Source organism: Dendropsophus ebraccatus, chromosome 7 (assembly GCF_027789765.1).
Source record: "Dendropsophus ebraccatus isolate aDenEbr1 chromosome 7, aDenEbr1.pat, whole genome shotgun sequence".
Lineage (NCBI taxonomy): Eukaryota > Metazoa > Chordata > Amphibia > Anura > Hylidae > Dendropsophus > Dendropsophus ebraccatus.
The window spans coordinates 133,632,942-133,659,443 of record NC_091460.1 but is presented as its reverse complement, the minus strand read 5'-3'; the positions used below and the strand labels follow the sequence as shown (position 1 = coordinate 133,659,443).

At 41.3% G+C, this 26,502-nt stretch overlaps 1 protein-coding gene across 1 annotated transcript in view; it reads right to left on the bottom strand.

Moving 5' to 3' along the window:
- Nucleotides 1–361: 361 nt before the first annotated feature.
- Nucleotides 362–26,502, bottom strand: part of COL25A1 (collagen type XXV alpha 1 chain) — a 127,326-nt gene continuing 101,185 nt past the window's right edge. The window contains exons 29-37 of the mRNA XM_069976212.1: nt 24,795–24,875; nt 23,221–23,256; nt 20,877–20,930; nt 20,668–20,721; nt 19,467–19,493; nt 18,909–18,962; nt 11,612–11,698; nt 6,320–6,358; nt 362–3,178 (exon numbers count right to left, since the gene is read on the bottom strand). Of these exons, the coding sequence (XP_069832313.1) occupies nt 3,176–3,178; nt 6,320–6,358; nt 11,612–11,698; nt 18,909–18,962; nt 19,467–19,493; nt 20,668–20,721; nt 20,877–20,930; nt 23,221–23,256; nt 24,795–24,875 (435 nt within the window). The 3' untranslated portion in view covers nt 362–3,175. The remainder of the gene's footprint in view (nt 3,179–6,319; nt 6,359–11,611; nt 11,699–18,908; nt 18,963–19,466; nt 19,494–20,667; nt 20,722–20,876; nt 20,931–23,220; nt 23,257–24,794; nt 24,876–26,502) is intronic.

Below are 26,502 nucleotides of genomic sequence, written 5' to 3'. Positions count from 1 at the left end.
ACTATTTTTTTCATCTGCAGCGCTGTGTCATACTGGTGTGGTCTAGAGTGTCTGTTCCTCAGGTATGCAACGCCTCTCCTTTCTTCCTCCCCATCCTCCCCATCATTAGGAACACCCCCAGGCAGGATTTCTATTTATTGCCCGTCTAAACTACACCTGTGCCGCTACAGCACATGCGCACGCATTAGACAAGTGATGCACTGGAGAAATCCTGCCTGGGGGCGTTTCTAATAATGAGGAGGGTGGGGAGGAAGAGAGGAGAGGCATTGCAGACTTGAGGCACAGACACTCTAGGCCATTCCAGTATGACACAGTGCTGCATATTAACAGATTTTTTTTTTTTCTAACCAAGCCACCGGGCATATTTTAAAAGAGACAACTGGTAATGAATTACGCTCATCAAACGGATGGTACTAGCAGTTTGGTGGGGTGGGTTGGTGGATGAAGTAGTAGACTAATAGCATGGACAAAATATATGCCATTTATGATATTTGTATTTCAGCAGGTATTTCAGCTACACCCCCAGCCTAGCAGGGAACTCCTGTCTATTTATTATGAACCAATACTTCCTGAATATAATACTAAATAAACCTCATCGACAGTAATAAAGGAGTATTTCCCGCTGTTATGTTAAGAGACACATTAGCCACCGGCTTCAAAAAACATTAAAAAAACTTTTTAAATTAAAGAAAAGAGAATATTTCGCAAAATGTTCCGAAATAGTTACTGTTTCTTTTACTTCATCGATGAAGAATAAACATCGGGGACATCAACTTTGCCACACAGACCACGCTATGTGAATTGTCTCCGGGGTTGTTTGATTCTCATGAGTGCTGCGAGAGTGCTGGTACTTTAAAAAGTAATTGTGATTGAAATTATCATTATCTTATAACTGAAATGGGTATCTGTCAATATGGTTCTCTCCCCATATTGGCCCATAGTCACAGCTGAGACCAGGAAGATTAAGTTGGTGTGGTTATGCCCCACACTCCTCCAGTTCCGTGTACAAGACCTAGTCTAATAACCAGGGCTTGTTCACAGAACTAGCCAGGGCGTACAATGTCTCTATGGAACTCTTCCAATCTTCCAATGTAGCAAAGACTGCATGCCAATCCGGGGGAGCACTACAATGACATGTACCCTTCAAGCTGTAAATAGAATCTTTATAATTCATTAAGATTTTCCAATTTGTCTCTAAAAAGCATTGGCTGCCCATGATTTTTGAAAAAGTCATCCAGAAAAAACCCAACTTCATAACAGAACAGAACAAAATACACATCCATAATATCTTGCTTATAATCTGTCTGAACCTAAAGAGAGTGAAGACGATAGTATTAATAAACCATAGGATATAACACTGCCTTGTTGTGGTGTCACTATATACAGTATATAAACCAAACACTTCTATTTGTCACCATAAAAACATTGGGGGACATTTATTAAAAGCACCAGTTTTTTTAAGTTCTATTTATAATGGGCGAATGAGTTTATTTTTAATCTGCCTGTTTTAAGTATTTACCCAAAAATTTATGATGTGGGCTATTTAAAAAAATCTCAAAAACTGGTGCCGGCCGACATATGATAAGTAGCAAGTGAATTGATGAATTAGTCCTATTCGGCTGGGTAAAAAACAAACAAATACTCTGTAGAAAAATTGCACGTTTTAGACTTAACAGTAAATGTCCCCCATTGTGGGTTCTAATATTGGCATCCAGACTTGGTAAAATAAAATCAGACAGTAATATGCTGACTCCTGACCCATATATTTATATATGAAATGCTCATTTGAGGATCCAGAGCCTCCAAAGTACAGGTTTTTACTTTCAGCGAACACAATTTTTTTTTTCTATTCCTTTTTTTTTTTTTAAGTAGAATAAAACCAAAAATAAACATTTTTCTGTACCAAGTCGTTAGACAGAGATGAATAATATATTACATCTATAACTGTATAAGCAGCTATACTCTTAACCACTTCCTAGGTTTGGAATATGCAGATAAACGGAAGTCACACAATAATGGCACAACTGCTCTACGCACAACGTCTAATTGCTTACGAAAGATCGAAGCTTTTGGCAAGGCTTCCAGAACAAGTGTATACCGATAGCAAAAATAAGGCATGTTTTACAGATTACCAGCATGTTAGGCGGTGGCACGTAGCGAGACCATTTGGCAATCCTAACATTTTGTAATAAAGTTATGTAGCACATTTCTTGAATGTAATAAAAACATTCTAATAAAAATAACAACAAAAAAATGAACACAATATAGAATTTGATCCTGGCATACAGGTTTATACATTTTAAACCTGCGGGTTTCAAATTCTTGTGATACAACTATGTAAGGAGGATCTCCGCAACTGCTTAGTTTCTGAGAAACGGCATGATGAAGGATTGTTCTGTATAAGGACAAGAGGATTCCTTCAGTGGAGCTTCTCCATTCCTACAGGCCTAAGCCTTTTTACACGACTCAACTCCAAACTTTGTTGGATCTCGGCGGACATATTCAGTAGCCATCATATGCCCATCTTCTACTTCCTGGGGGGAGGGGCCTTGGGTAGCATGGAATGAAAAGATGCTGAAGACAATCAGGACCTTTATGCCTCAGTAGAAGAATGGCTTGCCCGCTGGGAGATTAAACATCTACTGATGGATCTCCAAATTTGAGCAAAGTTACGGTTACGTTGGCTTTATCTCCTCCTTGCTACAAGCCACGGTGTCACACCCTTCGAATGGATGAAAGTCAGATATTAAGAGTAAAGTAGCCATAAGGAGCATTCATCTAGCACGTGAAGTTCAATCACACAGCAAACTCTTAGACACGATTCATGCAAGCCATTAGTCTGTACAAACGTGGTAAACAACACGAGTCACTGGTGCTATTTGGCATGGGCAGAGGAACGTGTCGGACATTGTGCATCCGGTGAACTGGTCCCAGATGGTCAATGGAAACATGTCTACAAGTGTGTACAAGTAAAGCAATAAGAACGGATATCTCTTTAGTCCTGGAGATTTCAACAGCAGCGATGACTACTGCCAAATAGCTTGTGCAAGTGGATAAAGGTGAACGTATGGACAAGTAGAAGAAGGTGTGTGTAAACATATGAAATCATCTTGTTTTTCTCTATAAATACAAAGTTTTGATTATATACAACTTCATGCTTGCATGGTTAGATTTGTCACTGCAAAGAGAAATAAAAACAACTGTTAGTAGATATACCATGCAAGAACACTGCAACACTCAGGTAGTGTTTATTCACTTCAATGATTCCAACCTTATAATGATTCACACACAGTATATTTCAATTAGTATTTGGTCAGTATTTTGCAACCTCAACCAGGAGTGGACTGAAAACACAGAAAGGATCTGTTCACACAATGCTGAAATTGAGTGGATGGCCGCCATATAACAGTAAATAACGGCCATTATTTCAATATAACAGCCATTGTTTTAAAATAACAGCAAATATTTGCCATTAACCCCTTAGCGTCCCATGACGTACATGGTACGTCATGGTGCCGCGGGGGGTGTTCAGAGCGGGGTCCCGTATATACACAGCATTGATCTCTATGAGAGATCAGTGCTGTCTATATACAAGTCCCCCAGGGGGGCTTCTAGTTTGTGTAAAAAAAAAAAGTAAAAATGTGTTTTTATTAATAAAAAAATCCCCTCCCCTAATAAAAGTCCAAATCACCCCCCTTTTCCCATTTTATAAATATAAATTAATAAATAAACAAATAAATAAACATATTTGGTATCACCACGCACGTAATCGCCCGAACTATTAATTAATCACATTCCTGATCTCGTACGGTAAACGGCGTCAGCGCAAAAAAATTCCAAAGTGCAAAATTGCGCATTTTTGGTCGCATCAAATCCAGAAAAAATGCAATAAAAAGCGATCAAAAAGTCGTATATGCACAATCAAGGTACCGATAGAAAGGACGCATCATGGCGCAAAAAAATGACACCTGACACAGCCCCATAGACGAAAGGATAAAAGCTTTATAAGCCGGGGAATGGAGCGATTTTAAGGAACATATATTTGTTAACAATGGTTTGAATTTTTTACAGGCCATCAGATAATATAAAAGTTATACATGTTACATATCATTGTAATCGTAACAACTTGAGGAACATGCATAACAAGTCAGTTTTACCATAGGGCAAACGGCGTAAATGCAAAACTCCCCGAAATCAAAACAAATTCGTTTTTTTTTTTAATTTGACAGCGCAAATGATTTTTTTCCGGTTTCGCAGCATATTTTATGGAAAAATAATGCCTGTCATTACAAAGTACAATTGGTTTCGCAAAAAATAAGCGCTCATATAAGTCTCAAGGTGAAAAAATGCAAGCGCTATGGACTTTTAAACATAAAATGGAAAAAGCAAAAGCGCAAAAACGAAAATTGGCTTTGACCTTAAGGGGTTATATGGCGGCCATCCACTCAATTTCAACATTGTGTGAACAGATCCTTTCTGTGTTTTCAATCCACTCCTGGTTTTGGCTGCAATATGAGGACCACAATACTGACTGAAATATACTGTGTGTGAACCCAGCCTAACTGTGCCAATATAAAAGTATAATGCTATATATTTTATATCCGCTGCATACTCCTATTCATCGAAGGTGTTTGTTGGCTACCATTGGCAGAAACAAAGATCCAATGGGATGGAATGTCCAATCTTTTTGTTTTCCTCTGGGGAGAGGCAAAACTATGGGGGCCTGGCCAATGATTGTGTCCTATTCGCTATTAAAGTGACTCTGTACCCACAATCTGACCCCCCCCAAACCACTTGTACCTTCGGATAGCTGCTTTTAATCCAAGATCTGTCCTGGGGGCCGTTCGGCAGGTGATGCAGTTATTGTCCTAAAAATTTTTTTTTAAACTTGCAGCCCCGTGCCCAATGGCCATGGCTTAGAATATCTGTGCCCTTACCCTGCACCACCCCTCCGTCCCTCCTCCCTGCCCTCATCATTAGGAATGCCACTGGCACTATTTTTCCTATTCCTCTGCAGTGAACAGCTCATGTGCAGTGTTCACACAGCTGAGGAGAGATAGGAGAAAATGTTCCAGGGGCATTCCTGATGATGAGAAGGGCAGGGAGGAGGGACAGAGAGGGTGTGCCAGCCTAATGCACAGACACTCTGGGCCGAGCCAGTGTGACACAGGGCTACAAGTTTAAAAGTAATTTTTTAGGACGATAACTGCATCACCTGCCGAACGGACCCCAAGACAGATCTTGGATTAAAAGCAGCTATCCCAAGGTACAAGTGGTTTGGGGTGGGCAGATTGTGGGTACAGAGTCACTTTAAGGCTCTTCTACATAAGCCAATTGCGTGTAGGAATGTTTATAGGAAAACTAAAACCCTATTACATAAAGCGATTATCAGCCGTAATTGGCCGATCGTCGCTTGTGTAATAGCGCCGGCAGTGAGTGGGAAGCAAGGAGCAAACGAATGCTGACCTGACAGGTTTGCACTTGCTGGCTTCCGGAGATCACCCCAATAGGGGCTTTATTCTTTATCATTAACCTGTGTAAAAGGGCCAGGGACCATCTGAGAAATGAGAAAACGCTTATTGTTTGACCTACCTCAACCTTTAAACTAAAGTCATCTGTAAATCGAATGAACAATGCCTATTCCAAATCTGTATTTTGTATCTTTTTACTCTTTTTTGCATTTCCAAGCTGTAAGCCTGCAAGCTGGGCATGTTGATGCATAGAGAGGACTTCTTAGCTCAAGAATATAATGGAGAGGACTACTTAAACTCCTTTGTTTGCGGCTTATAGCAAAGGAATGCAAGAATATAGAAAGATAAAAATTGGAGATCTAGAATCAACTTTGTTAAATCTATTGACTGATAAGATAAAGCTAATGTGCCATCAGTACATTCGCTTTGAGACTTGCACATGGATAGAATGGTGCAGTCGCTGGGAAGCTGATGCTGCGGTCCTTTTGAACCGCGGCCAGGTTCCCGCGTACGGCGCCGTTCAATTCCTGGGCACCGGTTGGATGCAAAGAACTGGAGGTGGTCCGGCCCGCCCCCAGTGTGTGGAAACCCCTGGCCCTCTATAATGCGGCTCCATTGATGCTCATAAAGGGGCGGTGATTTCCTCCCACTGGGACGAGCTGGCCCACCACCTCCAGTACTTCAGCTTTATACTATCATATGTGCAGCACAAGTCTTCCTCTAACCCTAATCCTTATTCTGCCTGTCAATCTCCAATATAATTATTTGGCCATGTTATTAACAACATTCCATTAGATGGGTTAGCACATATGTCTCCTCTCTTTAGTGACGGTCTAGGCGGTTCTCACCTTCTGCCAGCAGCCGGGCATTGGAAGTCCATCTGGTCCCTGTTCAAGCATGCAAGAATACAACAGATGTCAAGATTAGTCAAGATGCATACATAGTAAAAAGCTGATTTATTACATGACTATGACTCTTACTGCATAAGTGGTACAGGTAAAGAGCTGGTAATATTACAAATCAAATATGTATTGTGCTATTTAATACTAGCTGAATGCACTACTTTTCAGATATTTCTTTCTGCCAAGGGCAAGGATGGGGAACCTGCAGCCCTCCAGCTGTTGCAAAACTACAACTCCTATCATGGCTGGATAGCTGAAGCGGGAAACAGATGACGTTTGCATCGGAATCCCCGCGCCGGTCTATTCATTTAAAAAAAAGTGATGTACTAGTGGTACTACTCCAGACAATGGAGTTTCTAGTTATAAGCCAGGGAAGGAGTGATTAAAAACATTAACCTGCACTCACCTCCCTGATTCACATGCCACATACCGCACCGTCCCTGCTGTGCAGCAGCCTCTGGGGTCAGGGGGTGTAGTGATAAGCTGAGGGGGTCTGAGATGTCCCAAACCCCCAAATGGCCACACAGCAGGGGCTAAATGCAGGTTACTGTTTTTGCATAATATACAAATCATTAGAAGAAAACTTTTCCAAATTTCATTTTTGCTTCAAAATATTTTTTAATTGAAATTCAAACTTTGCAGCAATGTAACACAGGAGGGGAATAAATGGAAATCTGAAGTCTGTTTGTTTTGTTTTTTTGCTATAAACTCACATTGTAAACTTTTCCCTGCACCAAAATCAGGCTATGTTAACACAACCTTTTTTTTGTTTGATAATGACGACCGTAAATAATGATTATTGATGTCCGTCATTGTAAAATAACAGTTATTTTAAAAAACAGCGGCCATTACTTTGCACAAAAAGAAGTTGTGTGAACATATCCTCAAAGTGCTAATTTGTGCACCAAAAATGGACCACTTTGGGGCAAAAGTGCAAAAATGGAAAAGATCATGGAGGGTCCGACCTCTGTACCCCCCACCGATCTCCAGATCGACTCCCCCCCCCCCCCCCCCGGCTCCTTTGTTGTGAATACAGTCGCGGGTACAGCACGTGACACAAGCCTCTATTCATTCTTATGAAGCCGCCTTAAAGAGCTGGGTGCTGTACTCGTCTCTCACCGGCAGCTCCATTCATTCTATATGGGGCCGCTGGAGAGAGTTGAGTACAGCACTTGGTTCTTTCTGGCGGCTCCATAGGAATTAATTAAAGACATGGGTGATGTGCCGTACCCACGGCTCTATTCATAACAAAGCAGCTGGGTGTCGATCTGGAGATTGTCGGGGGATGTGGCGGTTGGACCCACCGCAATCTCTTACTTGTCTCCTATCCTGTGGATCAAAGTTAGTTAAAGGTGGAAAACCACTTTGAATATTGACATTCAGATTTTTCTAATGGAAAATGCTCTATTTATTCCCCTCATGGTCTTTTGCACAAGCCACAAGCTTAAACAACAAACCTGTCTTGTATATGTATGTCTATAGTAATGGTTCTCATTGCATCCATTGTTGTTATTTCTGAAATCTATTGTGTGGCAGCGACTTGTGCTAGTCTTATATAGTACATTACTTTATCATCATTTGGTATGTTCTGTCATTTACAGATCTTCTAATAGCATGCGCTCATACAGCATATACACACACACTATTCCAATCACACTAATCTCTTACAGGTAATCTGACTGATTTGATGAACTGGAAGCTAGAAATGAACCGTCATTTACATCTGGAGTTTACAATGTGAAATATACAGAATAAATGTAATTATCCATTATTTATAAAATATATATATATGGAAATATGGAACTTAACACATCGAAAATGGAGTCCAATCTGGAGGCATCATGGTATAGAACAAGAAGAGCTGAGCAGATTGATGTATAGTTTGGTGGCTAATGGTGATAGATTGGATTGCATCTTTAATGTGACTGGTTCTCTTTGGGGCCCATATTTCCCATGAATAAAGGTGGGGTGGGGGCATGAATTAGACATCAGAATACACAAAAACATACAAAATGCCTTGTCCTCTTGTATAATATCTTTTAGTGTTCTATTCAGCCGTCTGGATCCTCTACGCAAATAATCAATCATGGACGTCAACCACTAATGGCAGGTATTATAATATCCATAGAAATTTCCACTTTGGCATGCAGAACAGTGGTGAGTTGTCGAAACTACTATGTCCATCTGTCTGCTCATATGTACATGGTTTATATACCTGCATATGGAAAAAACATGCTTCTGAGGTAGTGGTCGAAAAGGTAGAAAAAAGCTCTAATCCTTGATGTTAAACCCTTATGGTGTCCATATACCCTTGATATAGATGTCAGCCCAGTGCTCATTCAGTTGACAGCTAACTACCTACTAGGGAATACCTATCTATCTACAGGGGCAACTACCTACTGGGTAAGGCACCTATCTACCTACTAGTAGGCAATAATCTATCTACTGGGGAGCAAATACCTACTGGCATCCCTCCCTGCCTCCATTGTCTCCTGGTCTACACTATTTTACATTGTGGAGTGCAATTCACCTCCTAATTCTAAGAAACACTATGGTTGCCTTAAAGATTACATTGGACATTCTAATAGAAATGGCTCAACGGAGCAAAATTAACCAGGTTCTTGGGCTATATCTCCATACATACGTGACCAACCATTGGGATAACTGATCTGCACTTTATGAACACTATTCCCACAACAACCATGTGCTAAAGTCCACTTCTTTAGTATGTGACCTTAATAACTAGATAGTTGGCTGGTTCCAACAGACGTTGGTAAGTTTGGACAACATTCATCTAATGTATATGGCATCCCATTGCTATTATATAAATTCATACATTTTGCATTTATTACAGTCCAGTTTATAGTTTAAGCGTACCTGTCACTACAAATAAGTTCTGACATGTCATCAGACATGTTAAAAGTTATCGAACACAGTGAGTGTCACTGCTTAGACCAGTTCTGCTCCAAAAGACATGCAACGTTTCAGCCACAAAGGTCTTTGTCAAGCAAACCCTTGTGGTTGAAACTTTGCATGCCTTTTGTACCTGATGTGAAGTAAAAGCTTGAAGCTACTTCTACTTATAGATGCTATGGGACTCTTCTCTTTTCCTAAACACAGATGCCTACACCCAGGATTGTGGACTTCCCTGCATGCATCCATATACTACAGGTTGGCCATTACAGAACTGTTGACCCTTGGTGGTGTTGGATCTTTTTTTTTATTATTATGTCTGATGACCTGTCAAAACTTATTTCTAGTGCTCATTTAAAGGAGAAGTCCAGCGATTTATAGAACCCAGCAGCCGGCAGAGGCAGGGGGAATTTGATAACGAGCAGTAACTAAGCTCTACCCGTGCCCACGGGGGCCGCGAGACCCTGAAGGACTCCAGGATCTTAGTGCTGCACACATCCAGACCCGGCTGATGGACTGGCCGCTCTACCAGTCAGTGACTGGGGTGGGTCGCCACTGCAGTCACTAATTGTCTGAGCGGCCAGTCCATCGCCCAGGACAGGCCTTTTCGCTTGAGTCGTGACGTCATCACAACTCGTGGAAAAATGCCTTCCGGCGGGGCTCTCGAGGTCATTCCCACCGCTCACCACAGGCACGGAGAGATGTAAGTTCCTACTCGTTAACAAATTCCCCCATGCCTCTGCCGGCTGCAGGGTTTTATTAATGGCCGGACTTCTCCTTTAAGTATGTGTCAGGGACTCACCTACTTTAATATGAGGCTATTAGTGTAGGGATCACAATAGCTCAGAAATGGCTGAACAGACTATTAAAAGATTACACAAGAAAATATTTCAGTGGCTCATATTTCCACGCGTTTTTATTTCTATTTTAGTTTGAAATGCACATTAGGATAATTGTTTTAATACTTCTATTATATATAATTCTGCATCCTCCAGATATAAACAACACAAAAGTAAAGACAAAATAACAGATGTTTTATGCAATATGCATGCTTCATTTTTCCCCAGCACAAAAGCATAAAATGTCTGTAACTATTGAAAAAGAATATTGCAATTGTCCCTGTTTTTTTTGCTCTTCTATGAGTTTTTAGGCTCTGTTCACACTAGAATCAGGACTTTTGTTGCTACCGAAACCATAAAAGTTTACGGAGCTTAACAAATTCGATTACCAGAAACGGAATCGGAATGGTAGTGTCAACAGATCCTAAAAGTAAACCTTTTCCTGGACTTGGTGATAGTTCTTTTTTTTTTTTTAATAACCATGTTTGCCATATTGGTACAAGGAAAGGAATTTCTAGTATCATTTTAGTATGGGCAGGATTTTAGATTCATGCTGAGTTGAGGAGGAGGAAACTGTGAAGAAAACTACAGGGAAGGTCAAGTAAGTTTCACAGGGAATCTAAGCCATTATAGAGGGTGTGTAGAGAAAGGACTGGGCTGCAGGCTATTACATCACTACATAGATTACCTATTTGTTCTCCGATAAAGGACCGTCTAAGCTGTAGACAGTGGGGAAGCTTTTTATAGCGTTATCAGAATTTTACTGCCGGGTTATATGTGTCTGTGTAGGCAAACACGCTAATGTTTGATCGCTTGTAGAACATTCTGAGGAAAAATATAGTGGAAGGACATACAGTGTGAGCACTTATACGGGTTAACAATGAAATAGGAAAGACTCAGTTAGTCATGTGATAGGATCAACTTAATCCATGCAAGATCCATGCAGATTTTGTTCCAATGCAAAAATATTCCAAGTTAGGTCTTTGCATTGGCGACTAAGACAAGGACTCACATGCAGGGAAGGATAGGAAAGAGAAATACTGTACCAATTGGCAAGGGGCATCCAGCCCATCCAGGCCAGGCTGACCTGGTTCCCCTTTTTCCCCCTTTAATCCACGGAAACCCTGTTTGTAAAGATTAACTTGCAATGTTACTGGTTGATATAAACCTTTAAAATGAAAAGCCTGTTCAATAAAACCAAAATAAAGGAAGGAAAAAAGAACGGGAAAGAGCAAACATTTGTTTTCCCACCATAACACTGGCAATACAAAATTTTACCTACGCCCATGCTATTATGTTTAATGTACAATATCTCAGCATATACTGTTGCACCTTCCATACCCGCAACCAGTCCAAATTTTTTAAATTCCTAAAAAATTGTTAGGTATCTTATAGAAAGAAGTTGGGTTTAGGTGGTTTACTAAATGTTTGCTCGTCCCCGAAACATATTAAACTTCATGGTGGTTACTGGATTTCTGAGACATACCAACGGGCAAGGTGCATCTAATCCAGGGGCACCCTGTTCTCCTTTCTCCCCTTTAGGCCCTTTTTTGCCTTTCTTTCCCTTTTCCCCCTGTGAATACAATGGTTCATAAAAAAAACAAAAACAAAATGTATCAAAAGTGTCAGCAGATGAGAGGTCTGAAGGAACCTTTACCATGATGGTTTGCCTGCTATGTTTGCTGTAATAAAAAGATAACCAGCCTGTGACTGTTTTAGCTTCAGCATGTGAGCGCTGGAAAAACAGACTGCAATATAATTAGGTTTATATGAATAACACACTCAGTCATATGACCTACAGGTAGCCGCAGAGAATTTATCTAGAATCCTATAGATAAACTGCCAGCATCCAATGTATAGAGTATTTCAAAAAGGAATAAGAGCCAACTGGTGCTAAAGAGTCCCATAATTTGCCCCGCTCCCAATACTCCCATTCTAACGTTCATAGAGCAACTTGCATATAGATACCACTAACCAATCACATGGACTACAGCAAGAATAGGAACCTTCCGCCCTACAGCTGTTGCCAAACTACAATTCCCATCATGCCTCCCCAGGCATGATGGGAATTGTAGTTTGGCAACAGCTGGAAGGATGGAGGTTCCCCATCCCTGGACTACAGTCTAGATGGACATTGTACCCGCTGAACATAGTTTTGAACCCACATATTTAAAGTGTCACTTTCTTTATAACTATCAAAATCTAAATCAACATCCATTGTGATATAAAACAAGTTTGCAATTTACACTCACTATTTTTAAGTTATCATGCTTCAAAACAAAGCTGTACTTACTTGTATCCAGGTCCAGTCTCCTAAAGGCAGATTTTTAATCATGTGCAGGAAGTCCAGGTCATCTGTGCGCTCACAGAGAAGTCATGTGATTGATGGACACATTGAGTCATGACTCTCTGTACTGGCCAGGACTACCTGTGTTTGGTCTCTTTTTTCCCAACCAGCACAAGACTAAAAAGCTGAAGGAGACTGGACCTGGATACAAGTAAGTACACCTCTTTTTTGAAGCATGATAACTAAAAAAAAAATAATGTACTGTAAACGGCAAATTTGCTTTATATCACATCCCCTGTTGAATTAGATTTTAAAAGTTATGACGACAAATATACTTTAAGTGAAAACGGAACCTTCTCACATGTCACAGTAATGCTAGCCTTTATCCTCAAATGGTTTATAGATTGCATTCCATTTGATCTCCCGTAAACAAAAATCTAGAAAAATAATTATTTGTTCAATGAAATCCGTGGGAGATGCCCAGTTTGCGAATGCAGATATTTCTAGCATCTTCGGCATACTGCTGATTTCAACGGAGAAAGCCTTCTGTTGGCATTTCCCAAATAGCAGAAATGACCATATGCCATTCTAGTACAAATTGACTTTACAGTACTGTGACATCCAAGAATGTCAAATCTCGGTGGATTTCCCCTTAAAGAGGTTGTCCAGGAAAAATTCACTTTTCTCCTATCCACAGGAAAGGGAAAAAGGAGGAAGTTGCAGGGGGTCTGACCTCTGTACCCACTGCCGATCTCCGTATAGGGCGCCGCTGGCTCTGTTACAAACAGAGCAGCAGGTCTGGCATGCAACCTGTGGCTTTATTCATTCCTGGATGGAAAGTGCCAAATACAGCGATCTACAGTTGTTCTCGGCTCTTTCCATCGCCCCATAGGAATGAATAGAGCAGCAGGTCCGGCACGCTATTTTATAACAAAGCCGGTGGGGCCCCATACGGAGATAAGCAGGGGGTACAGAGGTCGGACCCCCCATGACCTCCTACCTTTCCCCTATTCTGTGGATAGGGGAAAAGTGAATTTTTCCTGGACAACCTCTTTAAGGCTATGTTCACACAACATTCTAGTTTTGAAAAGAACGGACATTCTTTCATACTGCAATGATATGCATTTAAGTCAATTGTTCAATACGTTGTTCAATACATTGTGTGAAAACAACAGCCTTTGATGCATATACTTCAATGCATTTCATTGTAGCATGAAAAGAACGACTGTTCTTTTTTTTTTTTTTAAATTGTACGTTGTGTGAATATAGCCTTAAAGTTATATGTATATTGGTCCAACATCTACCTGGTAATTTTTGTGATATGCTTGGCACACTTGCCTATCCTGTAAGAATTTTCATGTCATCTTCACAGGATATGCTAGTTTGGCCTCTAGACCTGCTTCTAATGTCATCTAATGGTAAGGTTAGGATAACATAAAGTAAATGTCCTTCATACCCATCAAAAGGCTGTGAAAAGTGATAAAAGCAGAACTTGCTATTTATTACCACGGAAGGAAGGAGGAGGCCACAGAATTAGTAGAATGATGGATAGCAGTCAAGGTAAAACTAGGGGGATTATTTTGGGACCACTGTGCATTTTAGGCACAACGGGAACTTGGAGAAAATCCAGAAAAATATTGTATTGCCCCCCAAAAGTTATACAAATCACCAATATACAATTATTACGGGAAATGCTTATAAAGTGCTTTTTTCCCTGCACTTACTACTGCATCAAGGCTTCACTTCCTGGATAACATGGTGATGTCACTTCCTGGATAACATGGTGATGTCACTTCCTGAATAACATGGTGATGTCACTTCTTGGATAAAATGGTGACGTCACTTCCTGGGTAACATGGTGATGTCACTTCTTGGATAACATGGTGATGTCACTTCCTGGATAAAATGGTGATGTCACTTCCTGGATAACATGGTGATGTCATGACCCGACTCCCAGAGCTGTGCGGGCTGTGGCTGCTGGAGAGGATGATGGCAGGGGGACACTGAGGGACACAGGGTACTGGAAGGACACTGAGCATCCTTCTGCCATCATCCTCTGCAGCAGTCACAGCCCACACAGCTCTGGGAGTCGGGGCGTGACATCACCATGTTATCTAGGAGGTGACATCACCATGTAATCCAGGAAGTGACATCACCATGTTATCCAGGAAGCGACATCACTGTGTTATCCAGGAAGTGACATCACCATGTTATCCAGGAAGTGACATCACCATGTTATCCAGGAAGTGACATCACCATGTTATCCAGGAAGTGACATCACCGTGTTATCCAGGAAGTGACATCACCATGTTATCCAGGAAGTGAGGCCTTGATGCATAAGTAAGTGCAGGGAAAAAAAGCCCTTTGTAAGCATTTCCCGTAATAAGTGTAAATTGGGGATTTGTATAACTTTTGGGGGGCAATACAATACTTAAAATTTTCGCCGGACTTCTCCTTTAAGTCCAGGGCTGACAGGGCACAGATATATTCACCAAATAAACCAGTTAGGTTCAAGGAAAGGAAAAGCTTTAGGGAAAAAGTAAGCAAGTAAAGTTAAAGGAAAATACACAGGGTGAAGGAGGAGAAGGGAATGCACCTCTGGAAAGGAAGCATAACGCAAGACAGAAAAACGTTCCACATCATATCAGTTGTAAATGGAGATGGTTTATGGTAAAATAATAATGTAAAAGTAACAAAATTAAATAATTGAACAAAACTCAGCATTTACTATATATTATCAGTTATTATTGTTAGATATTTACTATGCTTTATATCATATCTTTTCATGTGTGCCAACAATACCTTAAGCTATCAGCGGGTGAGAGGGAACCAGAATACCTGGAGACATGGAAAGAAACTCCATGCCGTTGTATTTTGGGAGAAATTAGATGTCTTCTTTTTCTATTTGTATATGGTACATTGTAGTGCAGGCATAGGGAACCATGGCCCTCCAGCTGTTGTAAAACTACAACTTCCATCATGGCTGGATAGCCAAAGCTTTAGCTTTGGCTGTCCAGGCATGATGGGAGTTGTAATTTTGCAACAGCTGGAGAACCAAGGTTCCCCTACCCCGGTTATAGTACGTATTATTTAGGGATGGCACCACTGTGGCTGCACCTGTCTGTTTCCCATCATCAAAAAAGTATCATCAGGGGCATTGCACCTGTTAGCATCTATGGCCCTGCCTGCTATATTTCCATCCTCTTTCATGTGGTTTCATTCACTGTTTACACCTCCTATACAGGAATGCTAACTCAATGACCACTGTTAAATAGCCTTACATTTGTTTATTTGTAATGATTCGTGCATGAATTGGTTGTATAATGTACAATTTACTACAATGTTTATTATGTATTATTATATATTATTCGGGTATGCTGACATTGTAGTTCTCATTTCATTGTTTACCTATACACAGTTCTGGTGTCAGCACAAGGCTTACCAGGGCAAGTGCCGGGGCCCACAGCACCTCTAGGGGACCAGAGAGGGAGAGGGGCCCGGTGTTCTAATGTTCATCCCGCTTACTGTAGTGCAGGGGGAGAAGCTGAACATTAGAAGACACAGAAGACGGAGCAGGACCTGCACAGAGAGTGAAAAGGGTGATCACATGACCAGAAGGTACTCAACCTTACAGTGTGGAGATCAGCGGGACAGAGAGGAGGAAGACTGAGCTGTAAGTGCTGTGTGTCAGTGTCTGAGTGTGTCGGTATCAGTCACTATCAGTTAGTCAGTGTCTGTGTCAGTCAGTCAGTATCAGTCAGTCAGTCAGTGTGAATCATATAGTGTCAGTCAGTGTCAGTAAGTCAGTGTGTGTCAGTCATTGTGAGTCAGTTAGGATTCTATTACACGGGCCGATGGGGGCCCAACAATAACTGTAAAGGAGTGCCAATCTGCTAGTTTACTGGACCAATTACACGGCCTGATAATCGTTTAACAAGGGCTGCATGGACATTGTTACTGATGTCCTTGCAGCCCTTGCTTAAACTGCATACATTACCTATACATGGTCCAGGGCTCCTCTAGCGGTCCGCTTCTCCCCAGGTTCTACTTACTGCAGCTTCAGAGCGGCCTGTCTTAGCTGACAGGCCGCTTAGCCAATCACTAGCCGCTCTGAAGCTGCAGTAAGTAGAACCTGGGGAGAAGCGGACCGCAAGAGGAGCCCTGGACCATGGATAGGTAATAAATGCACTTTGCAAATCGGCAGCCGCTGGCCGTGCACTGCTATTACATGTAGCGGTGCGCGGTCAGTGACCGACAATTATAGGTCCAAATCTATATCAACGATCAGCCAATGATCGTTGTCATCGGCTGATCGTTGTGTTTATTACACGGAACAATAATCAGCCGGATAGGGCCGATTTGGCCGATTATTGTTCCGGCCCTTAGTGTCAGTCAGTGTCCGTCAGTCAGTGTCGATGAGGAGACCTCTGAGGCTCTGTCGTCCGAGGGCCCACAAAAGCCTGAAGCCAGCCCTGCCTATACAAGTATCATAATGAATTCAGACAGTTTATCCTATCAAGTAGTGTGGCCTTCCTTTTATCAATCCGTTATATATATTCATTGCTGCAGAGCGCCAGAATAAAACGAGAGATGAGATGCCGCCACCATGCCCTAGCATCTTCATTTATCAGCTGATTATTGATTTAGTGTCATCCTCTCCATTTATTATGAAGTATTATAGACCTTCGGCCCACTGATTTTGCCGCTGTGTCCTGATAATTTCATTTATCAGCTGAGTTTGACGTTGTTAAAGGTATAATCCAATGAAGGACAGTTATAAAAATGAATAATATGCAAAAATAGCTAACTTTCTAATATAAGTATCACAGAACGGCTGCTGTTTTGCCATGTGTGAACATGGCCTAAAATTACAGCCATATTTGTTTCCTTATTTTTTTATATTTTGCTTTTACTGTGAGTGAACCTAGCCTGAAGCCTCCTGATAGCAGTGACCGCTTACTCCAGTAGCTTTGCCAATGAGTATGAACAATTAAAGAATTTTAACAATTTTTATTAAAGTATTATATTGCCCCCAAAAGTTATACAAATCCCCAATATACACTTATTACGGGAAATGCTTATAAAGCACTTTTTTCCCTGCACTTACTACTGCATCAAGGCTTCACTTCCTGGATAACATAGTGATGTCACTTCCTGGATAACATGGTGATGTCACTTCCTGGATAACATGGTGATGTCACTTCCTGGATAACATGGTGATGTCACTTCCTGGATAACATGGTGATGTCACTTCCTGGATAACATGGTGATGTCACTTCCTGGATAACATGGTGATGTCACGACCCGACTCCCAGAGCTGTGCGGGCTGTGGCTGCTGGAGAGGATGATGGCAGGGGGACACTGAGGGACACAGGGCACTGGAGGGACACTGAGCATCCCCCTGCCATCATCCTCTCCAGCAGCCACAGCGCAATGCCATAGCAACGCTATTTCTCTCATACTCCTACTCCCATCATCCGGCACGTATTCTCACAGCCTATGCAGCACCACTCCTGCTTTATTTGTCAAAGCCTGCTATATACCCGGTTGCATCCGGACAGAACTGTTGCTACTAGTTACCTCATCTATAATAAAACCGCTGTTACTGAACCCTGGCATTGGTGTCCACTTAAAAGAGTTCAGTGTCCACAGCTTCTGAAGTATATATATTTCTTTATTTAAATAAAGAAATATATATACTTCAGAAGCTGTGGACACTGAACTCTTTTAGGATGCCTTACGGGTTGCAGCCCGCAATATGCTCTTCCACGTGCTAGGAGATATCACTTGCCAACTGAGTCAACCATTACAGCAATTATAGGTGAGCGGACCCTTCTTTTTTCTGTTTGTTTCATGTTGAATTGGTGTCCACTAACTGGTGCCCTGACTAGGTGCAGCGAAGAATCGCATGCCCATCATCACCCGCAGAATCCACAGACCGGCCCTACAGCTGTGCTGCCCTCAGGCCTATACCGTGACAAGTATAACCCCTGCAGCTGCCCCGGTCATTGCCCGCTCATAACACCAGCACTGCGGAAGTAGCCCCCAGAGGCCAGGGCATCGCATCACCATGTTATCCAGGAAGTGACATCACCATGTTATCCAGGAAGTGACACCACCATGTTATCCAGGAAGTGACATCACCATGTTATCCAGGAAGTGACATCACCATGTTATCCAGGAATTGAAGCCTTGATGTAGTAGTAAGTGCAGCGAAAAAAGCAATAAGTAATAATAAGTGTATATTGGTGATTTGTATAACTTTTGGGGGGCAATACAATACTTGAATAAAAATTGTCGCTGGACTTCTCCTTTAAATAAACCGAGAAGTAACCATCCCAGCTTGGGTAATGGAAAAGTTCCAAGGGCAATGCTCATAGTCCAAGCGATGACTGGTGTTTGGCACACAGGAAAATGATTAGGTTTATTGAACCTATGTTAAAGCCAAGTAAACTTAGGGGCAGGCTTGTTAACATCCACATAGCGCTTTGGTCACCTTTTCTCCCCTCTCTCCTGGGTCTCCTTTCTCTCCTCGAGGACCAGGAAAACCCTGAAACAATATACAAAATGACTTTGTCTATAGGTACGGGGTGCAGTGCAGGCAAAGATCTATTTTCTATTATAATTATTTACAGCATTGTAAATGCCGCATCATAGAAATTTCATGGGCATGTATTTATTAGATATGTGACATGCCCATTTGCTTTTCATCTATGTTGTTATGTCAGTGAGACCTAATAAGAAATCTTGAATATTTTGCTGTATATATATATATATATATATATATATCTATGTATATGTACTATGTTGGTACCATATGGCCTCCTATTGTTACATCAGTACAGCTAGTCTACCAAAGTAGGCCTGGCTGACCCCTTTATACACATCTATGTACCAAGTTAAGTTCATAATTCATTTAGAACATAACATAACTGTGATCTATTTCACTTGTAAAAAACAAAAAAACAAAAAAAACATGAAAACATGAAAGTGAAATGTTGTCTGGTATATACATAAAGCATGCACAGGCCCATGTTTCATCCATATGACTTACATCTAGACCAGGCTCGCCATCTTTGCCCTGTAGAAAAGTTTGTAACATTTCAGATTAATGACAGCATGAACAGTATAGCTGCAGATGAAAATACCGTAAGGCTATGTTTACACACAGTATTTTCTCTCAGTATTTTAGCAGGTTTTTTTTGCAACCAAAACCAGGAGTGGATTGAAAACACAGAAAGGCTACAGTCACACACATTGATTCTAATGGAGCCAAGGCACAGAGGGCAGGGGGTTTTGTCACACTAGGGGCCGGTGGGCCTTCCCTTAGTGCTTCATGGCGAGACACACAGTTAAAAAGCACAAAGCAATATACCTGGTGGTACATTTGCTTCAAAACATTTGGGTGAACAGACACCTTTCCATAGACTTTCATAGACTACATTATCAGATTAACAAAAAGCTATTGCTGTTTATACTTATTTTATGGCCGTTTATTGTTTTCATTTAACAGTGTGTGAACCCAGCCTTACACCAAGAAAGATGACTCTACCACCTCTACCATATCATTCTCATTGTCTGCCTTTAAAGGGGTTATCCAGCGCTACAAAAACATGGCCACTTTCCCCCCTACTGTTGTCTCCAGTTTGGGTGGGGTTTTGAAACTCAGTTCCATTGAAGTAAATGGAGCTTAATTGCAAACCGCACCTGACCTGGAGACAACAGTAGGGGGAAAAGTGACCATGTTTTTGTAGAGCTGGATAACCCCTTTAAGTGTTGAATAAAAATGAACACTAAGGGGGACATTTATGAAGACTAGCGCATGCATCTTAGTGTACGGTGGGCGCAGAAATCTACGCCTTCTGGCGGAAATCATGGTAAATGGTGAGTGCCTCCTCTCAACCTTGCGCCCCCCCCTCCTTCCGGCTGTGTTCATAAATGTCCTGCTAAATACAGGGTGGTCCAAAAGTAGGTGGACAGTATGTGTAATAGGGTTATGAAGGGGGAGATTTATCAAACATGGTGTAAAGTGAAACTGGCTCAGTTGCCCCTAGCAACCAATCAGATTCTACTTTTTATTCCTCACAGACTCTTTGGAAAATGAAAGGTGGAATCTGATTGGTTGCTAGGGGCAACTGAGCCAGTTTCACTTTACACCATGTTTGATAAATCTCCCCTTTTATAACCCTATTACACATACTACCCACCTACTTTTGGACCACCCTGTATATCGGTATTGAAAGGTTATGACTCACAGGTAAACCGTAAGGTCCTCTAGGCCCAGGATCACCAACAACACCTTTTTCTCCCTAAAAAAACAAGTTTACCATCGTTTATGAGATACAAACCATAAATACACTACTACATATCACTACTTACAAAAATCTATATCAGTCACAATCAATTCACCAATGTTCATGTGACTTTATATTGTATATTTATACTGTATAATGAGCTTACATACCCTGTCACCTTTTGGACCTGCGGGACCGGGCGGACCAATTGGCCCATCTGTGCCCTAAAAAAAGAATCAGAACAAAACAGTGAAACACTGGACACAGATAACGGTGAATCGGCTCCCTCTCTCTTCAGCAGCAACACAGGAAATGGAGACTGATCGAGAAAGAAAATCTTGTTAGAAGGAATCATGCATATAAAGGCTGGCATACAGAAGGGCGGACAGTATGTTAAAGTCACGATACAGAATACATCAAACGAGACAAAGTACAAACAGGAACGGACACGAATAAACAATCCTGTTTTCACTATATAAATTGAGTTTCTGGAATCATCACTTTCTGGCAAACATTGTTCTCTATACTGAACGTTTCATTTCAGCCAGACAGAAGAGAGATGGGCTGATTGGAACTTGGCATCCACAGCTAGCGAAGAGAAAGACGCATGCCTGTACAGGAGAAGATCATGCTCATAGAACTGAATGATATAAGATGAGGAGAAGACTGAGGTCATTCCAAGGGGTTTACTCTCCCAAATGGAGATGATTACATTTTTATCATAGAACAATAGACGTGTTGTTATATGACAGAGTCAGTGTATATGTCCATTACAGATACCTATTACTTCTACTATTTTGTAGAGATGAGTAGTGATAAGCGAACTTGCTGAACATTCTAGTTTGTCCGAACCCAAACACTCATCATTTGACTCCTGGTGGCTGGAAAAGTTGCATGCAACCCTAGGGCTGCTTGGGAAACATGGATATAGCCATAGGTCTCTTAGGCCTGTATCCATATTTTCCAGGTAGCCGTAGGACTGCATCCATCCACCTCCAGATGTGCACTGACATGGGTGAATCAGCTAACATGCAGCCTTAAAGGGGTTATCCAGCGCTACAAAAACATGGCCACTTTTCCCCCCTCTCTTGTCTCCAGTTAAGGTGTGGTTTGCAATTAAGCTCCATTTACTTCAATGGAACTGAATTCCAAACCCCACCCAATCTGGAGACAAGAGAGGGGAAAAGTGGCCGTGTTTTTGTAGTGCTGGACAACCCCTTTAAGTTACTGGTGTCCTCGCAGTCTGCCTCTGCCTTGCATGGCATTTTAAAGTTTCTTCAATAAAGCTACAATTTTTATGGTGAGTGCCCACTACATTTCCCCTTTTTATTTCTACCATATGAAGCTTTAATCATAGTATTGTCCTAGAAGTGAGCCCCCCATTTCATACACTATGTGCAAAACTCTGAATGACTTGGACTAAGCTATGAACTATTTTTAAACAGTAGTACCAATTGCTTTTCTTGAATGAGCATTCATAGCTTTTCAGGCCTGAATAAGCAGATTTGTTGGGTTTGAAGGAACAGAGGCACTCACCAGACTGAGTGTAATCTACTTTATTCCATTTTAGTAACAAAAATAAAAACTGCAGGGAGAGAGAGCATGGCATAGCAGTCAAAGCGATGCAAGTTTCTCTGGTGAGTGCCTGTCCGTTTCTTTAACTAGAGTTGTTTGTTGATTATGCTTCATGTTATACAGTAGCGCCACAGTAGCGTTTAAGTGTCGTATGCAATTGTTGCTTTAGAAGCTAGCTCAGTAGCAGTAGTGTCGGGTCTCAGGGCTTTATTGGATTTGTTGGGCTATATTTTTTCATAATTTAATTATTAAACTGGGGAAATATACTGACTCACCACCAGTTGGAATATATTTGGTTTTTTTCTCAGTGCTACAAGTCAAATAAAACCTTCTGTGAGTATGTTGAAAAATACTCCAATATAGGATAGATACAATGGCACCTAGTTATTACACTTGTTATACTGGTGTAGGATGGGACTGTGTGGATTCGTGCTTTATGGAGGTGCTCCTCATAAAAAAGCGCTTAGTAATACATGTGCCAAGACAAGTAAGAAGAAAAAAAATTGAGGGCACTCACCATATCTCGTGGACCGTCTTTATTCCATGTGAAATCAACAAGACAATTGGCAGGTAAAATTCATGTCGGGCACGGGCGCCAAACACTCGTCAGTGCATGCAGTTATGAGTGTTTGGCATCCGTGCCTGACATGAAACTTACTTGCCTATTCTCTTGTTGATTTCACATGGAATAAAGACAGTGCACGAGATATGGTGAGTGCCCTCAATCTTTTTTCTTCTTACTCGTCTTGGCATATGTTGAATAATAATTTCTCAAAATTGCATAACCATAGTACTGGTCTAGTATGCTGCATGGAGGTCAGATCCCATCTAATAGCTAGTACTAAACCATCTATTATTATTGTATTACTTTTCCCTATAGTTTGTCATCTTTCAATATGGCATTATTATGCTGAACAGGTGAAAAGACGAAACACTCACCCTGGGTCCTGGCTTTCCATCTAAGCCAGATGCTCCCTGTATGATTAGGTGGAGGTACGGATGATGGGTATAACATAGGTGACAAGAACGTGAGATTAGTGGGTAATGAGCATGTGAAGTCAGAACAACACAATACAGGATAACACACACACTATGGAATAGCAGGATGAGTGTCACTCATTATCGGAATGTCCACAGCCTAGTAGGAGATGTACCACGCCTCTGCTGTATTGGGGGTTAGATGACGACACATACAAATGGGGTTTTTATGGTGAGTGAAAATTATTATACTCACAAAAGTAGGAGATTAAAATAAAAATAGCCACGTTTTTAACACCTGAATTTCAACATTTTTAGCCATTTTTATGTACATAGTGTTAAAGAGAACCTATCAAATCATAAACGTGTCTGAAATAGATTTATCTAGGAATAGGGATGTATTTCCTCACTAACTTATAAGTAAAATGCCAATCCTTAATGGAATGAAGCCTGAAGATGGGTGGGAGTCGTCAGCAGTCAAGGACCCCAATCTCGAGAGATGTCTTGCATCTAAACTGTGGGGGAGACTATAAACATACGGGGGAGCTTTGCTGCTCGCTTAGGCTGGGGGTTCACAGCACGGGTTTTTTTTTTTTTTGTCTATTTTTTTTTCATCAAAATTTGTGTTCATCCATTTTGATCAGTTTTTCCGATGACTTCCAAAATAATAATTAAAAAAGGGATAAAAACGCATCCGTACACAAAAACATGGTCGACCACATTTTTGTTAAGTAAAAAAAACGAATGTGTTTTGATCCTTTTTTTATAGTGGAACAATGGATCAAAACAGATGCACACAAATGCATCAGATTTTTCATCAGTTTTTTTTTTACTATAATACTAGAGGCCAATAAATGACCTGGGAAAAAATAAATAAATAAATAAATAAAAAATATATATATTTTTTTTTAAGTGAAATTTAAAAGACTACATGATTTAGGCTTCTGTGGAGGGAACCTTACAGTTTAACCAAGACAAAATAGTTACTTTTCATTAAAAACTAGAGCTATTGTACACTTTATATTGCTGGCTAATGTTTCCATGTAGAATGTAATATGACACAAAGACATTGCGCCATCTGCTGGAGACCACAAGAATACAATTGGACAGAAACAACTAATTTTTAGTATAACAGTAATATATAAATATAACAAAAAAAATGCACATTAGATAATTTGCAAAGTGGATTACAGTGAATGCAAACAGATGGTTATTGTGTGAGCTCATATTTTAGAATCACATTTACATAACATGTAACCTAGACATATTACATGTGTTCGACTCAGACACCATTAACATGGACATTAAGCAGACAGATTACTGATGTGTTATACTGATGCTAATTGTGTCTAGGAAGAACTCAGGAAATGGATACAATGATAAGCAACACAAGATATATGGTAATGTGATTCAGCTCCAGCATCTTGCCATCAGAATGTATAATATAGAATTCACTGGAACTATTGAAATAATAATAAATAAATAAAAAATAAGCATATGGATTGAGGTGAAATTAAATAGATTTTTCTACTTACTGGAAGACCCAGTGGTCCTCTGTCCCCCTTTTGACCTGGCTCACCCCTAGATCCTTTAAGACCATTTAACCCTGGTTCACCCTAAATGTAAAAGTAGATGCCAGTTTTGTTTGTTGGCTGTGCACGCTGTTACAGAGGAGGTTCACTTACTGACACCGCTGTAAATTCCCCTCTGTATTATACAGAACCAGAAAGCACCCAAAACATTGCATCACATACTGGACAGGGAATTTCAGACCCCCCAAAATATACATTTCATATCTTACCATTTAAAGGATTTCTTAGTGGCCTCTCCCCTCAAAAATGGTGGACAGTGCCGTAGGGGCGGGGATTAAAAGTCGTGGAACTCCATACCTCCACTCCTGTCCCCTCCCTGACATCACCAGCGTTCAGGCCTCGCCCCTCTGCAGCCATTGGAATGGTCCGACCTAGAGGCCTAGGCCCACCCCTTCTAATCCAGCTGTCACAGAGGGGGCTGGGGCTAGGCATCTAGGTCGGTCCATTCTGATGATGATGATGCAGAGGGGCGGGGCCTAGACGCCTATGACGTCACAAAGGGAGCGGGGCCTATAGTGCTGATAAGGGGCGAAGATACAGGGGTTCCACGGCTGTTAAGCCCACCCCCTACGCCACTGTCCACCAACAATAACATGCATGACCACATAGAAATCCTTTATATAGTAACATATGAAATGTCCAGAATATAAGTTTAAAGGGGTTGGCCACTTTATAGTAAAATTGTTCAGTGTAAAGTGTTAGTAACTGTACTCACTGTATATACTGACAGCAGCTCCCTGTGTACTCACTGTATATACTGACAGCAGCTCCCTGTGTACCTCACTGTATATACTGAAAGCAGCTCCCTGTGTACTCACTGTATATACTGACAGCAGCTCCCTGTGTACTCACTGTATATACTGACAGCAGCTCCCTGTGTACTCACTGTATATACTGACAGCAGCTCCCTGTGTACCTCACTGTATATACTGAAAGCAGCTCCCTGTGTACTCACTGTATATACTGACAGCAGCTCTCTGTGTACTCACTGTATATACTGACAGCAGCTCCCTGTGTACCTCACTGTATATACTGAAAGCAGCTCCCTGTGTACTCACTGTATATACTGACAGCAGCTCCCTGTGTACTCACTGTATATACTGACAGCAGCTCCCTGTGTACCTCACTGTATATACTGAAAGCAGCTCCCTGTGTACTCACTGTATATACTGACAGCAGCTCTCTGTGTACTCACTGTATATACTGACAGCAGCTCCCTGTGTACCTCACTGTATATACTGAAAGCAGCTCCCTGTGTACTCACTGTATATACTGACAGCAGCTCTCTGTGTACTCACTGTATATACTGACAGCAGCTCCCTGTGTACCTCATAGAGCTAAAATTATATTCCCCTCCTCCAGGCTGTCCTGCTCTGTGGTGAGTCTGTCCATAAAATGGCTGACATGGAGGAGCATGTGACCATGCCCCCCCATGTCCACCATAGACATATACAGGCTTAGTGTTGGACACTTGGGGGCGGGGCATGGTCACATGCTCCTCGATGTCGGCCATTTTATGGACAGAAACAACACAGAGCAGGACAGCCCAGCCTGGAGGAGGAGAGTCTGATGTTAGCTCTATGAGGTACACAAGGAGCTGCTGTCAGTATATACAGTGAGTACAGGGAGCTGCTGTCAGTATATACAGTGA